The 16444-nt window shown below is 35.0% G+C and overlaps 1 protein-coding gene across 1 annotated transcript in view; it reads right to left on the bottom strand.

Annotated features, from left to right (window-relative positions):
- Positions 1 to 1337: 1337 nt before the first annotated feature.
- Positions 1338 to 16444, bottom strand: part of HCFC2 (host cell factor C2) — a 38545-nt gene continuing 23438 nt past the window's right edge. Inside the window, exons 10-15 of the mRNA XM_019728477.2 lie at positions 12783 to 12960; positions 10636 to 10839; positions 10030 to 10103; positions 7989 to 8126; positions 6268 to 6453; positions 1338 to 4891 (exon numbers count right to left, since the gene is read on the bottom strand). Coding sequence (XP_019584036.1) covers positions 4577 to 4891; positions 6268 to 6453; positions 7989 to 8126; positions 10030 to 10103; positions 10636 to 10839; positions 12783 to 12960 — 1095 coding nt within the window. The 3' untranslated portion in view covers positions 1338 to 4576. The remainder of the gene's footprint in view (positions 4892 to 6267; positions 6454 to 7988; positions 8127 to 10029; positions 10104 to 10635; positions 10840 to 12782; positions 12961 to 16444) is intronic.

Genomic DNA, 16444 nt, shown 5'->3' with positions numbered 1-16444 from the left:
TTCCTCATGAGGCTTAAGTCTGCTAAAAACTCTTTCCCTTTCGAAGCCTGCCTCCCATTTTGACCCCAGTGTGAGAAGGAGGAGTGAGAGTATGGCAAGAGGTAAAGATGACAGTTTTCTTTAATACTTCGTTAAAATATTTGAGTACCAGCTAAATGAGTGATATGGAAGAGACGTAAACAGCCAGTCTCTGCCTCAAAGACCTGCCACCTGACAGGGGGAGAGAAACAGTGCTAACAAACAAGGGCACGAAGTTTTTAGGCAGCTGTAACAGGAGGACACAGCTATAACAAAGGACAGTGGGGACACAAGAAGAAGGGGTCAAATCTACCTGGAAATGGACTATGTCCGGAAAGGCTTCATCAGGTTGGTAACACGTGACCTGAATCTTGAAAAAAACGCATGGAGACAGGTGAGAGTGGAAAAGAAGAGCAGACAGAAGACGCATAAAAGACGATAGAGAGCACGGTATCAGAGAAACTAGAAAACTGTCAAAGAGTCAAGAGAGCGCTTAAAAGTTTCAAATGACAAGACTCAGTATAATAAAGAATTCACTGGATTTGAGAAATGAGAAGTTATCCCTGACCTTTGCTAGAGCCATTTTAGTGGACAGAAGTCCCGGATGCTGCTCTGAGTTAAAAATGGGTGAAAAGCAGAAGGAAAAAAAATATTAAGAGTAAATAGATTTCATTTATATATGGAATCTAAAAAACAAATAAAACAGAAACAGACTCACAGATACAGAGAATAAACTGATGGTTGACAGAGGAGGTGGTGTGTGAAGATGAGTGAAAAGGTGAAGGGGATTAAGAGGTACAAAATTCCAGTTATAAACTAGTAAGTCACGGGGATGTAATGTACAGCACAGGGAATACAGTCCATAATATCATAATAAATTTGCACAGTGACAGATACATACTAGACTCATCATGGTGATCCAATCATAAGGTATGATAAATGTTGAATCACTATATCATATACCTGAAACTAATATAATATTGTATGCCAACTATACTATAATTTTTAAAAAATGTAAAGAGTAAATAGAAGACAAAAAAGAGGTGACAACAAGTTTAGACTGTGTTTTGGAGCCACTTGCCTTTTTACTTTCAAGCATACTAGTTCAGCTACAGTAAAGGTTAGGCTTTACATTTCTATAAGAAAATGACTCCCAAACATAATGTATGAATTTAAAAACAAGTTTTTAGACACAATTCACTCTTTATGAAACTGCCTATATTATTTTAAGTGAACGATATAAAATCAACATTTCTAGAGATTTACTCTGCCATTACTAACTTTTCTTTCATATAGTTCAAAATAAATAACACCTATAATTGGTTATAGTAGAAAAGGTACTTTATTTTACATATCATTGGTACACAATACATAAAACTGCCTAAAATCAGCCTTGGGAAACATAAGTGTCAGTTATACCTTAAATGGCCAAAGACCAAGTCTATTTTTGCAATCTACTTCATTTATGACCAGATGACTGCAATAATTTTAAATACTAATAATGTATTCATATTCAATGTTACAAATTATTTTTATGCTACAAGTATTGCAATTTTAAAACATATCTTTAGTTATAGTAGACCATATCTCTAACCAGAATAAACCTTTGCTAGTCTACAAGTCTTTAAAATAATGGATCAGCAGTTTCACCTTCTTATAGATGATTATATTTATGTAATTGGGTTATGGGGCAGGGGCCGCATACATGCAATCAGATTATTTCCATTTAAAAAAAAAATGCAGATGAAAAAGAAATACCCTATCGCTACTTAAATTGGCAAAACAGTTTACTAAATTAAAATGAAGTCAATACAATTATTTTAGAAAACATAATTCTAAGAGCATGCAACGTCAAAATCGTTTTACTACATAAGTGAACCAAAGTTGCAGAGCCCAGGAAGAGGACTGTGGCATAAAGACTTGTACATCTGAATTGCTTACCCAGCTGGAGGAGTAAAGAAAGTAATTTAACTCAGTGCAAATCCTCTTATGATATCTGCAAAATAAAGCCCACTGCTACTTAAAAAAGTCTTCACTTAGAAACGTGCCAATCGTAAGAAGCTAAATGCACTTTTGTTATTATTTACCCCAATCCATTCTGGTCACGAATACACAGCTCAAAGATCTCTTATTAACTATTAATGCCAAAACCAAAGAGATTTCTCAACAGCATCTTTCAGTCAGCAATCACTTATCAGAGAGATATATGTGACTAGTACTTAATGTACAAATACCAAAAAAACGATAACAGAATCTGACCTAATTCTCAAAGTAAAAACATTAGTTATTTCAACAAATCCCTTGGCAGAGAAAGACTGCCTTTCTCTCTAGAAAATAAGACATGTTAGAACCACAGGTCCATACTCACCTCCTGGTCTAGAACAGTAGAGGCATTTAAGCAAACTAAACCCAATACTAAATAGGTATAAATGTGCACACTCAAATACTCTATTCTTTGTTTAAAGTCAACTTATTCTTTGTCATTAAAAGAAGTGCTTCAAGATGCAAATTGTTAATTAATGTAGAGAATAAGGGGTTAAAAGCCAGAACTTTTTCTACGAAAGCAAGTAGATCATTAAAATAATTGGACTTGAAACATATACTTACTATAACTTTCCATTCTTACTCTTTTTATCACTAAACACACACATATACACAACAAACCCTAGCATTTTACATGTGCAAAACTGCTTACCATTTATTTTATTTAACTTTGGTTAAGTATTTCTTTAGACTATATCAGACATATGGAAGATATTCAAATGATTACAAACATAATAATGAGGTAAGTTAAAATTCTACTAGTGCAAAAAAGCAAGCATATGCCAAAAGCAAAAGCATATGAGTTAAACAAATGCAGAATGAAGCTCTCACCAAGGGAGGTGCTGGGATAACAAACCAGAGAAGCTCCTTGTAAACAATGATTGTAAAGTACATTTAAAGATTAAGAATTCATACAGCCACAAAAAACGGTATTCTAACATCACCATAGTAGTGCATTTATTTTACCTTTAGAGTTTGGAAATCACTCATTATGTGTCTAACAGTTTGCATATCTTTTTTGAGAAACTTAATTAGTGAGACACATTAATTACAAATACTGTAGTATAAAAATCCCAGTTCTTTACAAAAATTATATATTAAAATATTCTATACACTTTAAATTAGTAACTGGAACATACATATATATCCGTTCTGCAAAATTAAATCCATCTTTTCTGGGAATATTACACATGAAGTTTGAGGACATAGGTACTCAGTCAACCTAAACTGGCATAAGATTACAAGGTATAAAAAAGATAGACCTGTGCCCCTGCAGTTACTGCAGCTCTTAGTTTGAAATATCTTTTCTGCCATTATTGCTCTGTATATCCATTCCCGATTTGAACAGACAGTGAAACCATGAAATTCCTAAAAGGTTTAAAACAGGTTATGTGTAGCAGAGTATCCATAATGCCTATCTGCATCTTTAAGGTTGTAATGGAACCTGAGTATACTATCTAATGCTTATATCTCAGTTGTAAAAAAGTTTATACAATTTTGAGGTAAAAACAATGCAAAAATAAAACATTTAGAGCATTTACAAAAATTTTACAAATGTTTAAAACACTTTGAAAATTTGTGTCCTTTAAGGTGCTTCTTTCTTTCTGCAATAAGGGGGACACATACTTTAATTTTGAATCTTAAATTATGAATGTTTCAATTTCAGCTAAAGCAAAGATGGGCCATGAAGACAGATGTTAAAATGCCCAAGAATATACTTCACTCTGATGAAAATACAGAATTTAAGTGCTAAAAGGGACCTTAAAGGTAAATTCTTTTAACTCCCTCATGTAATGAGGAAATTGAGGGCCAGAGAAGTTAAGTGCTTTGGCCAAAAATATATTCCAATATATCACCCTGGTATGAATCAAGAAGACCCATTATTCTTTTTGTATTTTGCCATGATTCTTGGAAGATAATGAAAATTCAAAAGCAGAGTTTCTGAACTTGCCTCTTTCTTTCTTTTTTAATTTTTTAAGCTCTGTGCTAACTGTAGATAAAGAAATCAAATAGCTGCTAAAATTAGTATCACAAATATTATTCAGTAGAAGATGGTTATAAGAGGACCACTGCTCATACAGAATACAGGTACAGGAAGTGAGTACTCAAAGTCAGGGCCTTTACAACGTAGAGAACATTCACTCTATAAGACAACACAGTGTACAAACGCCAGTTACTAGAATCATGTCAATAACTCGAGGATGACTGAGTGACATGGCCTTTATAAAAGATATTGGAGTAATAAAGCCGCCCAGCTTTTACCTTAATTTTACAATTTTCCTTGATAAAAATGCTATAACTATAAGGAAGAATCCATATACTACTTTTCAGAGAGTCTTTGCTTCTTTCCTATTTTTATTTGGATCTAGAGTTGAGCAAATACATTTTAAGAACAACTTACAAAGTCAAATTCATAACTACTAGAAATACAAAGAATACTCTTTTAAATGACAAATCTTCATAACCAGTTACTAATAAATAATCATAATCACAATAGCTTTAGTAAAAAAAAAATTCAATTTAAAGGTGCTTTTTTATTGTTACCTTGAAGCCATCGAACTTGTGTAGCTGGTCCATATCCCTTTTCATTCTTTGCTGATATCCTGAACACAATGGCAGGTCTGGATGTATAATCAATATGTGCATTTGCAAGCTGCCCAGCAGTTACTATACATGATGTCTTAAGACCACAATAAATCCTCATAAATACAAGTTGACTTGGATTATCTTGTATTTGTGCTGTGCGAATTGCCAAGTAGGCTGAATATTCCAAAATATTTCCAGAAGGTGAAGTGGGAGGTTCCCAGGAAAGATGGATACCCTCAACATTCTTGGAGAGAGGGAAGAAAAAACAAACAAACAGGTAAAGGTTCTCAAGTTTTCTCTCATATCAATTATATTGAGTCTATCTTTAGAACACAAAATGATGCTTTTTGCCGTGGTGATTGCATTAGATGTTCGAACTTTTATTGTTGAGTTTTAAAAAACCTACCTTAATTGGATCTGCAATGTTTAATTCATGCCTGCTTTTCTTTTTTTTCCCCTCTTTCTTCTGCCTCCCCCCCACTCTGGTTCAAGTCATTGTTTCTCAGTCTAGTTGTGTATGACACAGCTCCCTGACCCATGATGGTATATGAGCCTTGCACTTCCCAAGGCTGAGGCAGTTGGTCACCAGTCATGGTCGACACCACACAGGTGCCCACGATGGTTGTGGGCCATACACGCTGGCCACTGGCAGCACACAGCAGCCTGACGCAGCCAAGCTCCAGCTATTCATGGCCACCCAGCTCCAGGGAGAGCTGTTGTTCACAATCTTAGCTGTAGAGGGCGCAGCTTACTGGCCCATGTGGGAATCGAACCTGCGACCTCGGCTTTAGGAGCACTGTGCTCTAATCACCTGAGCCACCCGGCCGGCCCTCATGCCCACTTTTCAACATAAATAGGTTTAAATATCTGCCTGTATTATCCCAAGAAAGAGATTTTTCTTACTTGAAAGCAGACTTTTTCTTTTCTAAGGGGGGGCAGGACCATAGGATAAAATACAATCAAATTTCATATAGTCTATTAAAATTCTCCAGCACAAACTTTTTGGTTCCATAAACAAGAACAAAATAATATTAAGAAGCATACCAGATTTCCCTGACTTTCTCTAATTTGGATGCTATAATTCTGCTTGAAATTTGGTCCTTAAAATATTGTGTGATCAGCAAAGAACATATTTTAAATTTTTAATCCACCTCTTTTAGGTATCTCTCATTGCCTTTTTTTTTGAAAGATGAAAAAAAAAGAACTCCAAGGATTAATTTAGGAGGTCCAATATTTGACTGTAGAGTTCTAGATAGTGCAGAGAAAGTTGAAAGAAATTTTTACAAAATACAATTCAAATAAAAAACAACCTGAAAACCAAGGATCTCCAGATCCGGAGGGGTCCCCCCCCCCAAAATATTCAGGAATAAAATGAAGAGCCTTACAATAAAAAGTTAGAATAGTCTGAGAGTTAACCTGATAACACCAACATCCTGATTAAAAAACACACAAAACTTCCAGTCTAAAATGCCAAAGCTGGGTCTCCAATCTAAACCAGTCTATCCTCATAAATCAACATCATTTCATCAGACACTAATAAGAATCTCTAAACTGGCAGTTTTATTTCATGTACAAAGTTTCACATAATTGAAATGACCAAGTCTTGACCGGACATCTTACCTTTGAAATTCTGACTGCAGAAGGAGCTCCAGGAAAACCAGGAATACAAGTTTTAAATTCACTGATTTTGCTGAAAGGGCCTATTCCACAACCATTGATAGCAGCAACCCTGAATCTGTATCCTGTGCCTGGAACAAGATCTTGTTTCTTAAGTAAACTGTAGTCAGGGACGTCTGCATTTCCTATCTAAATGCAATACATGCAAAAGTAAAGAAAAGGTTCAATGAATTATTTTTAATTAAATGAAACTTTTAAAGAATTATGTTTTAAGGTTCTAGTTCACATTTATTTCTCTCTTTTCACAGCTGGAATGAGCCCTCCAATACAAAAGCAACCAAGCCCACAAATCGGTGATTCTTATTCAGAGGAAAAGTGCCTTTTCCAGTTGAGAATCACTGATTACAAAAAGCGATTAAGGGTATTCTGCACATGAAGAGTATGAACGTAGAAAAAAATTAACTACCACTATAAACGAAGTAACAACCATCTCATCTCCATGCTGAATAAATGTTAAATTAAACAACTGGACTGCATACTCTGAGTAGGAAGATTATAACATTTACAACTTTCTAACAATTTTTACATGTTCTCCCACACTCTTACTACACCTCTGTGAAACATGTAGCACAAGTATCATCCCATTACTTTTATTTTTTATTAAATTTGTTGAGGTGACATTAGTTAATAAAAGTACATAGGCTGCAAGTGTACAATTCTATAATACATCACCTACATATTGCATTGTGTGTTCACCACCCAAAGTCAAATCTCCTTCAGTTACCATATATTTGACCCCCTTTTTAAGGGAGTTGTGTCATCTCCATTTTTAGATGAGGAAACTGAGTCTCAGAGAGGTTAAACGAATGATCTGTCCAAGGTCACTCTGGTGAGTGCTGGAGCTAATGATTCAAACCAAGTTTACTGGTTCTAGATTTTATGCTCTTTTTATCTTTTGGGGGAAAAAGGTAGCTACTAGGACCTTAGATATGGATATTTCCTTACATGAAATCAAACTATAGCCAGAAATTTCATTAGGCATAATACTATCAAATTATTAACCAGGATTTCTATTTTTTTCAAGAATTGGAAGAATTCAATATGAAAAAGGACACCAGAAGTAATATTAGAGAAACTAAAATATAATGATAAATGATATATTCTCCATTTGTGTAACTCTTTGGGAGATTCAAACTGAATATCTATTTCCTTGGCAATTCTCTCTCTGAAATTCTCCATTCCAGAAAAAGATTAGTTCAATATGCTTTGGGGCTGTTACCTGTATCACAATTCTTAGAGGGCTAATATCTCACTTATACATTTGGGGTCCTCTTTAAGGGACTTCTGAATCAAGGGAAAATTAGATGATATTCAACAGCCCACAGCAGCTTTTGAATTTTTTAAGTTGGGAAATCAGAAATAATAAAAATTCTCAGTAAAAAAAAAGTTCTATTCTCTAAACACATCAAGTAACAAAATTAGAGATATTTCAAAAAATCCTTATCTGTACTGGCCAGACTATGTTATTTATGACCTTCTTGTGATATAGTCTACAAAAAGAGCCTTTAAAAAAGAATACAAGATAACTGCATACATAGAATTCTAAATTATAGATTGTGAACAGATCCCAATTTCACGCACACAAGAGACTTCAATCAAGGTTATAAAGGAATCTCATTCGTGAGGCTTATAACTCATAGCAAAGAAAATATATCAATAGCTACCTTTGAGATGCTTTGTTTCCCTTTTGGCAGCAAATAAAATTGGCTCACCAAAGCTGTATTATTTTTAAAAATTCCTACATCACACCACTGCCGTTCTCCCGCTTTCATTGTGGCCACTGGATTTGAAGGAGTCTCTTTCTAATTTCAGAGAAAGATAAATTTATGAAGACTCTTTACTGAGCATACAAGAAATTTTAAGATTTAATAAATCCATGCAGTGATCTACAAGTAAATATATGGGTAAACACCACAACATTAATAGCTCATAAGTAAATAAACTCTTAACAGATTAGGTCAACTGATAGTGAAACAGGGACGCCAATGCAAACACAGGGAGTGACAGGCACTGTCCAAGTCAGTAGCTCTGGACTACCAACGTAGTTGGAGTTAGCATGCTTTTCAATCAGTGATATGTTAAAATGCCAGCTGTTTTATAGAACATTGTCATTTCAGAGACTCTCTCAGGAAATATAATCCCTTTAGTGTGACATTACAACTTGCTCCAAAAAGAGCACATAAGAAAAAATTCATTCCAAACTGGCTTATTTCTAGATTCAAAAACAACTAGCAGAAACTCAGTGATCTTTACACTTGAAATACCTGTGATTCTCCAAACCTAAAAGGAGAAAAAATGTTCAAAACTAAAATGCAGTTTAAGTATACTTTAGTATTATACTAAAGAGGAGCAGATTAAACAGTTTTACATTTTTTTACCTTGCTTTAAAACAAACTTCCTCTACCTTAAGCTACTTTTAGTGATAAGTGAATTATACTTATCCCTGGAACTAACCTTTTTAAGCCATCTTCTTTATAAATGAGACACTGTTTCCAGAAGCTCAAAACAAATGTGCACTTTAGTTATTTATTTCTGTCTTAAATATATAACAGCAAAGGTACATGCTCATAATTCACATTATTTGTTGCTTAGGCTATCACACATGACAAAGTGAGCTAACTAGGTGTCTTTAAGGTTAAAATGAGGAGTAGCTTTGATTAAGTTGTAAAAACTCTCTTTAACAACTTTTATAAAACAACTGGCTCCAATTGAAATAACAAATATCATTCTGGCTGATGCATTACAAAATAGATTTAAGAGAAAAAAATTCATTTTAATAATTCTTCTGAGAAGAGTATAAGAACACTAAGACTTAACATTCTGATGAAGGTAAATGTATGATCAAATTCCATAAAATCATTATTGAAAGAAAACTAAAACTATAAACATTTTTGAAGACACTAAAAAGTAAATATTAGGTAAAATAAAAACTCCCGCTCATAGCAACAAAGTTGAATGACTGACAATTTAAAAATAAATTTAAAAGTATGTACACACACATGCACACAAACATGTATTGTCCTCATATTTATCTAATTAAGACAATGTTGGTATATTTGTGAGGCACATTCCTATCATTTTTAGTTTGGTGCCATGCAGACCAGTTCTGGCTTTCCATAAAACAACCCAATGTCAGAGAATGCTGGGCTATCCTACAGGAATGTCTAATTCAATATCGCAATATTTGTTGTTGTATTAAGTAGCTAGCAAAAGAGCCATTAATTAAAACCATTAATTTAATTTAATTTACATACACACATATATACATTAATTTAATTTACATATACACATATATACATAAACACATTTCTGATTGTGAAAGTAACACATTTCATTATAGAAAAATATTGAAAGAACAAAGAAGAAAGTAAAAATTATCTGTGGCCCCACAACTTGGAAAAAGTCATAAAGCATTGTAGTGTGGATGTGTGCCGACTCATTTAAGAGTATGAATGTATGTATTGGTTGCATTTTTTAATAAAATTGGGACCACAGTATATGTCTATATATTATTTTTTATCCAGCTTTTTTCACTTAATATTATACTGTGCACATTTTCCCATTCAACCCTTCATTTCTCACTCCATGTCAGATCATTACTAGAGGAGACCCAAAAATCTTTCTGTGAATTTCTGGTGCAGTTGCTCAGCACTTAAAGCATATTTAACCAGCTGTAAATACATCATCTCCAGGTCACATACTTACAGAAAATGGCATTGCTGCAGGATGCGCCTCTACACGGCTGATCTTAGTTGCAGGCAGTGCACATGTTTCATCAACTAAAAATTAAACAATTCATCAGATAAGACTTACGTAATCGCTTTCAAATAGACATATTAAAATATAATTTATAAATATACAAAAATAGTCAGAGGGAGAAAAGCACAATAATTAGAATTATGTACCCTCTAACTCAAAGTAATTCACCAAGTTCATTTTTCAAAGATTTAATAACTAGCTAGAACTTCAGAGAATGTTTACCAAAGATGAAGCACAATTCCTACTGCAAAAAAATGAGAATTTACAAAATCAGAAATCAATAGAACTGTTACTCTATAGTTGAGAGGTAATCTTTTCTAAGGAAAAAAAATTGCCGAATATATTCACGATATTGTATTTGACTGTGTGTGCTGATTTAAACATTTTATGTAAGGCAACAGAGAGTATATTAGATAATGATTTTAACTGAAATGCTTTTTACGTTTATATATAATTCAATCCAAGATGAAATGCCATTCCCATTTAAAACAAGTTTGATGAATTTATATACAAAAATGGTGCAAAAGACAGTATGTGAAACACATTTCAAACCTTCAGATTTGGTACTGAATGTTGTTAGTGAAGTTTCATCGTTAACAACTGCCCCATTTGTACTGGATGATTCAGTTTTAATGGTCTGCTCGGTTACCATAGTTTGTGGGCTGGAAACAGTACTGGATACAGAACTTTCAGGGATTACTGTTCTTAAGTCCAGGCAACTACTTAGAACACCTATATTTGCTGAAGTGTGAGGACCTAAAATTAAAAGGAAATGATTAATTATTAATATAATACTTGCAGATAATTGGTGTATCTTACAGTTCTTGTTACACAATTTGTGGTAATTTTCAATTTTAAAATCGTAAACATGAGCACCACAAATGTCATTTGTATGAATTAACCCTTAGGCATAAAATGTTTAGAAAAATCAAGTGTGTTATGTCCAAAACGGATGTCCCACTCCTCAGCTCCCTCTTCCATTCTGAACACTGAATCACTGTTCTCAAACTCTAAGTTATACATCAGATGGCCTTGCCTCCCATTTTAGGGGAAAATTATTGAGGTCTTCAGGGATGAATACCATCAATTTTCTGCCTTCTCCTGTCGTAAACTAGAAAGATGTTTATCACTGTGCCCATCCTCTCCATCTTCTCTTCCATTTCAGAGGATGAGCCCACCTCTCTCCTAAGGAAGTTCAATCGATCCTCCTGTGCTCCGATTCCTCCCCCATATTTTGGGACCGTCTCATCAATTATTCCTTTCTCTTCAGAATTTTCAGATTCTTTCCCTTTAGCAGTTTTTGGCCCTCAGTCTATAAACATTATCAAGTCTCTCAAGCAAACAAACACGCATCTTCCTTGACCGCACAAGTCTTCTCAGCACCATTTCCCCTCACTAATTCCCTTCAGAGCAGTCTCTACTTCTCTGACCTCCCCAAATTTGGTTTCTAGCACACTATGTACGTTAAAGAAATGGCTCTGGCAGATGTTGATGATTTCTAGGGGATACTTTTCAATTTTCATTTACCTCACCTTTCTGCAATATAAACTATGCTGACCACATACTCCTTTTTGCAGCAGTTTCTTTCTATGACTTACATTCATTAATTCCATGATACTGACGATTTGCTATCTACCAGACACTGTACTTGTTTCTATAATGGTGAAACAAAGCAGATATGGTCCATATCTTAATGAACTTATAGTCAGGTAGTAGACAGAGACATGTGTACACTAGTCACAAACTGTGATGCCCACTATAGAGGAGGAAAAAATGATACCAATCGTTTTGGTTCTTTTCCTAACCTTCTAGGAACCCCTTTTCAATCCCTTTAGCTGGCTTCTCTTCTTCAAATGACTCTTTAAATGCAGGTGTTCTTAAGCCTTTTCTTTTCTCCCTTTACATATTTTCCCTGTTTTAACTACCATTCATGAATCATACACATGTCCTAGGCATTGTGCCAGGTGCTGGGAATCCAGCAGTGAACAGGTCAGACAAGGTCCCTGTTCTTGTGAAGCTCACAGTTTAGATACTGTTAACGTCTAAATTTATACTTCCAGCCAACAACTGCGTCCTCAACTCCAGACTTAAGTATCCAACTGCCCATTAGAAATCTTGACCAATATATTCCTCAAGTGCCTCAAAAACAGTAAATTCAAAGCTGAACCTATCTTTTTTCCCCCAAATTTGTTCTTGCTCCTGTATTTCCTATCTTGATAAAGAGTATCATCATCCATTGGATGTCCAACCCAAAAAGCTGGAGCCATGTGCAACTCATTTTTATTTCTCATATCCAACCAATTTCCCAGTCTAATAGATGTTACTTTCTAAAAATCTGACCTGTATTCTCTTCTGTCTGTCCCACCCACTGCTTTAGTCTCTGTGCATCTCTTGGAGTCCTAAAAGAACCCCCTAACAAATCTCCCAATCATTTCCTATTATAGTTCTTCTAGACAGTGAGGTTACAGGGCATACTGCATGAAAAACAAAACCTAATCATGTCACTCATCCACTCTTGAAATACCAGCTACTCTGACCTGCAGAGAAAAAGCCCAATCTCCTTATGTTAACCTGAGACTGGGTAGCCATTCACTCACATTTGAGAGTCCATGATGCGCCACATTTACTTTTTCAAAGACTAAAATTCCCTACCATTATTATAAAAAGCTTTAACTTTATTTAAAACGCTGTCTTTATACCTTCATTTTTCCTTAGCATATCCACCACACAACTATTATGATTAGAAACATTAGCTGCCAAAGATGAATGGAAAATGGCATTAGAATCAGTTGATGCTTTGAGATCTGGTTTGTTTTTCACTGAAGTTCCTTTCATAGCTGTATGTTCAATTTTTGCACTGTTCATTGTATCACTGATCTAGAAGAAATAAAATAGTTTATTGTAGCAAGCAACATTCAATTAAATAGAAATACATGTAAAAATAAGCAAAATAATTTACAATCTAATGCTTTTGTTGCAAAATACGACATAGTTTATATTCTTAATTTGTATAGGATTCTTTAAATTTTATAATAGCTTAAGAAAACAATTTCTTTTCACTTAATCTCCATTCTCAAAAGATCAGTTCTGAAGGGGAAAAGGGAGGATATATTTTGATGGAAAAAATCTACATTTTAGTAAGTTGCAGTTAGTATTCAAGTAAATACGTACGTAATATAGGCTACAACATCAAAGCTACTGAGTTTAACATTCTGGTCAAATTTTCTTAACAAGGTCAGACATGTATACTACAGGTCTGATGACTCCTAAAGTAAAATCTCAGTGATCCAGAACCTTCAAGCAAATACATTATTCTGTTTAACTGAGTTTTCCATATGGATATCAAGATTTAATACATATACATATATTAACATGCTTTACCATTAAGCATTTTAGATAGAAGTCTTCCTAATTATATTTTCTTTTTTTTTTCTTTTCAGTCTCGATGTGGCCTCTTCTTTATATCCTTAGTTATAGGGGTTCTGTTCAGCTAGTCTTCAGATGTTCTTGAGGTTGATTGTTCTATCATTATTTGTAATTATGGTGTGATCCTGGGATGCAGTAGGTATAGCATTTACCTAATCCGCCATCTTGGACCTTCTCCCCTAATTATATTTTCTTTGCCTTCTTAAGCACACTATAATGAACACATTTAAACTTTTTGATATTTCAAGTCATCAGTGTGAACATCAGTTATTATATAGCAATACCTGTAGGTCTACTGAACCATTAAAGAGATCTGGCTTCATTCAAATCCCCCTATACTGCTGCTCCTTTTCAGTTACCTGTTTTTTGCTACTTTCCTGTTTCCACCTTCACTGTCAATTATAACTATATTGTGAATTACATCTCACAGCTCTAAGGAGGCTTGTCCATAACGTGCCCTGTACATCTCTTCCAATTAATAGTGATGGTACTACTTTAATAAAGGATGATGACAGCCGTAACCATCAGGGAGCATTATACTATGTGACAGGCATTGTGACACATATTTATAAAGTCTGCATTTCAATTAATCTTTACAGGAATGCTATAAGTTGGATAATATGGCCCTTTGCTTATACATGAAAAAAATGAGACTCAGAGATCTTAAATAATCTACCCACAGTCTGGCAGCCAATAAGCAGCAAAGCTAGAATTTGAACCTAGGTTTATTTCACTCTAAAGTCTCCACGTTATAGTGTCTCTAATGTGCTCTTTGCTGAAAAATCAGACACCCAGTCTAACTAGAATTTTTTAAGTTGTGAATAAATAAGCCCTGAGATTTTTGGTTAAACATAATAGATTAAACACATATGTTCAGGAGATTCCTCCAACACCCAACTCAAACAATCACAAAGGATTTTTTTTTTTTTAAGTATAAAGGTACACGTACTTATACAAAAACAGAATGGGAGAAAAGACAACAGTAGGTAAGAAGATATAAAGCAGAAAAAGCTGAAAGCTAAGCGCCTGTGGGTAGAAAGTGACTTAGAGGCAAACTGTTTGTGCCGTACAGCCCAGAAAGGCTTGGGAATTGGAGGCATCAGGTTCTTTGGAGGCTGAGATGCAGAATGCAAGTAAATACCTGAGGACCATCATACAGAAGACCCCAGCTCTGCTCTTCCAGCACACAAAAGCAGACAAATTCCTCTCTCCCATTCTAACTGAAGATGGGAAACAGGAAGAAAGGTTGACATGTGAGGCTCTGGACTGTGCTACAGTGTCCCTCAGGGGAGGCTGGACGCCAGACACCCTACTGACAATGAGGATTAAGTGAAAGTCTGCAAGCTGAACACAGAGATACCACCCACCTCCACATTCCCTTGCTAAGCTCCCAGAATACTGACAGCCAGTCTTACAACCCTTAGGCAAAAGTTTGGGGAATTCTCAGGGGAAACTCACTGGCCAAGAGAAAAGACCCACAGATACTGATATTTGTGGATTCCCCCATCCAATTACTTTTGTTAAGGTCTACTAATCAACAAGCCATGCCCATATGCATAGATCTTCTACTATGGTCTGAATGTTTGTGTCCCCCCCACAAATTCATATGTTGAAACCTAACCCCCCAGGTGATGGTATTGGGGTGGGGGTGGGGGTAATTAGTGCCCTTATAAAAGCGGCCCGAGAAAACTCCTTTGCCTCTTCCACCATGTGAGGATACCATGAGAAGTTGGCAGTCTGAAACCTGGAAGAGGGTCCTCACCAGAACTTGACCACGCAGGCACCCTGATCTCAGACTGCTGGCCTCCAGAAATGCGAGAAATAAATTTATGTTGTTTATGAGCCACACAGTCTATTGCATTTTGTTACAGCAGCCTGAATGGACTAAGACATCTTCCAAGCTCCTTTTAATGTCCCACTTTAAACATGAAAGGACAGCCAAGCATCACTAGGCATTCCAAAACAGCCTCTAATATGAAAGTCCAAGACCAAAAAAATTTTTAAAAAAGGAGCTTGAAAAAAAGAAATATTGCTGAGAACAGAATATAATTCCAAAAATTTTTAAAAGCATAATTCTTAAAGAGATAAAGGAAGATGTACTTATAAAGCAAGAATAAGATGCTATAAAAGAAATAAAGAATAAGATCAAGCTTTTAGGAATTAAATATGTGGTTGAACTATACTTAGGAATTGGACAGAAGATTTATAACATAAATGAAGTTCTTCAGAAAGCAGAATAGAAAGATAGGAAGTAAAAAGTAAAATCAGAGGATTAGTGCAAAAGAAATGAATTATCATTCAATAACTATCAGTAGCTTAAAAATAAGAGAGAAAATGGAGGGAAGAAATAATCAGTAATGAAAGCCATGAGTTTCCAGAATGATGGGGTCTGCTGAGCACACAGCACAATGAATGAAGACATAGGCACTTCCCTGTTGAAATTTCAGAATACTGGGGATAAAAAGAAAAAAAATAGGTTGCATATAAATGATCAGGAATCCAAGTGGCATCAGTCTTGTCAACAGCAACACTGAATGCTAAAAGACAGTAGGAAAATGTCTTTAAATTTCTGAGGAAAAAGTTTTTAATATAGAATTCTATAACCCAGCCAAAGCTACCAATCAAATGTGAATAGACAAAAGCATTTTCAGATATGTAAATTTTTACATTTACCTTTCATAAACCCTTTCTCAGGAAACTACTAGAGGGAGTATTATAACAAAACAAGGGAAAACACCAAGAAACAGAAAGAAATGAGATCAAGAAACATGGGCTGTTACACAGGAAAGAGATAAAAGAAATTCCTAATATGAAACAAATGGAAGTTCTAAGATGACTGCTGTATAATAAGCCTAGAGAAGAACCAATAAGACTAGAACATCAATACAGAGGGCTCAGGAGGGATGGTTCCAAGGGGGAAAATAAGAAAGAAGAA

This window comes from Rhinolophus sinicus, linkage group LG02, assembly GCF_036562045.2.
Source record: "Rhinolophus sinicus isolate RSC01 linkage group LG02, ASM3656204v1, whole genome shotgun sequence".
NCBI lineage: Eukaryota > Metazoa > Chordata > Mammalia > Chiroptera > Rhinolophidae > Rhinolophus > Rhinolophus sinicus.
The sequence above is the reverse complement of the archived record's forward strand: the minus strand, read 5'-3'. Positions and strand labels throughout refer to the sequence as shown.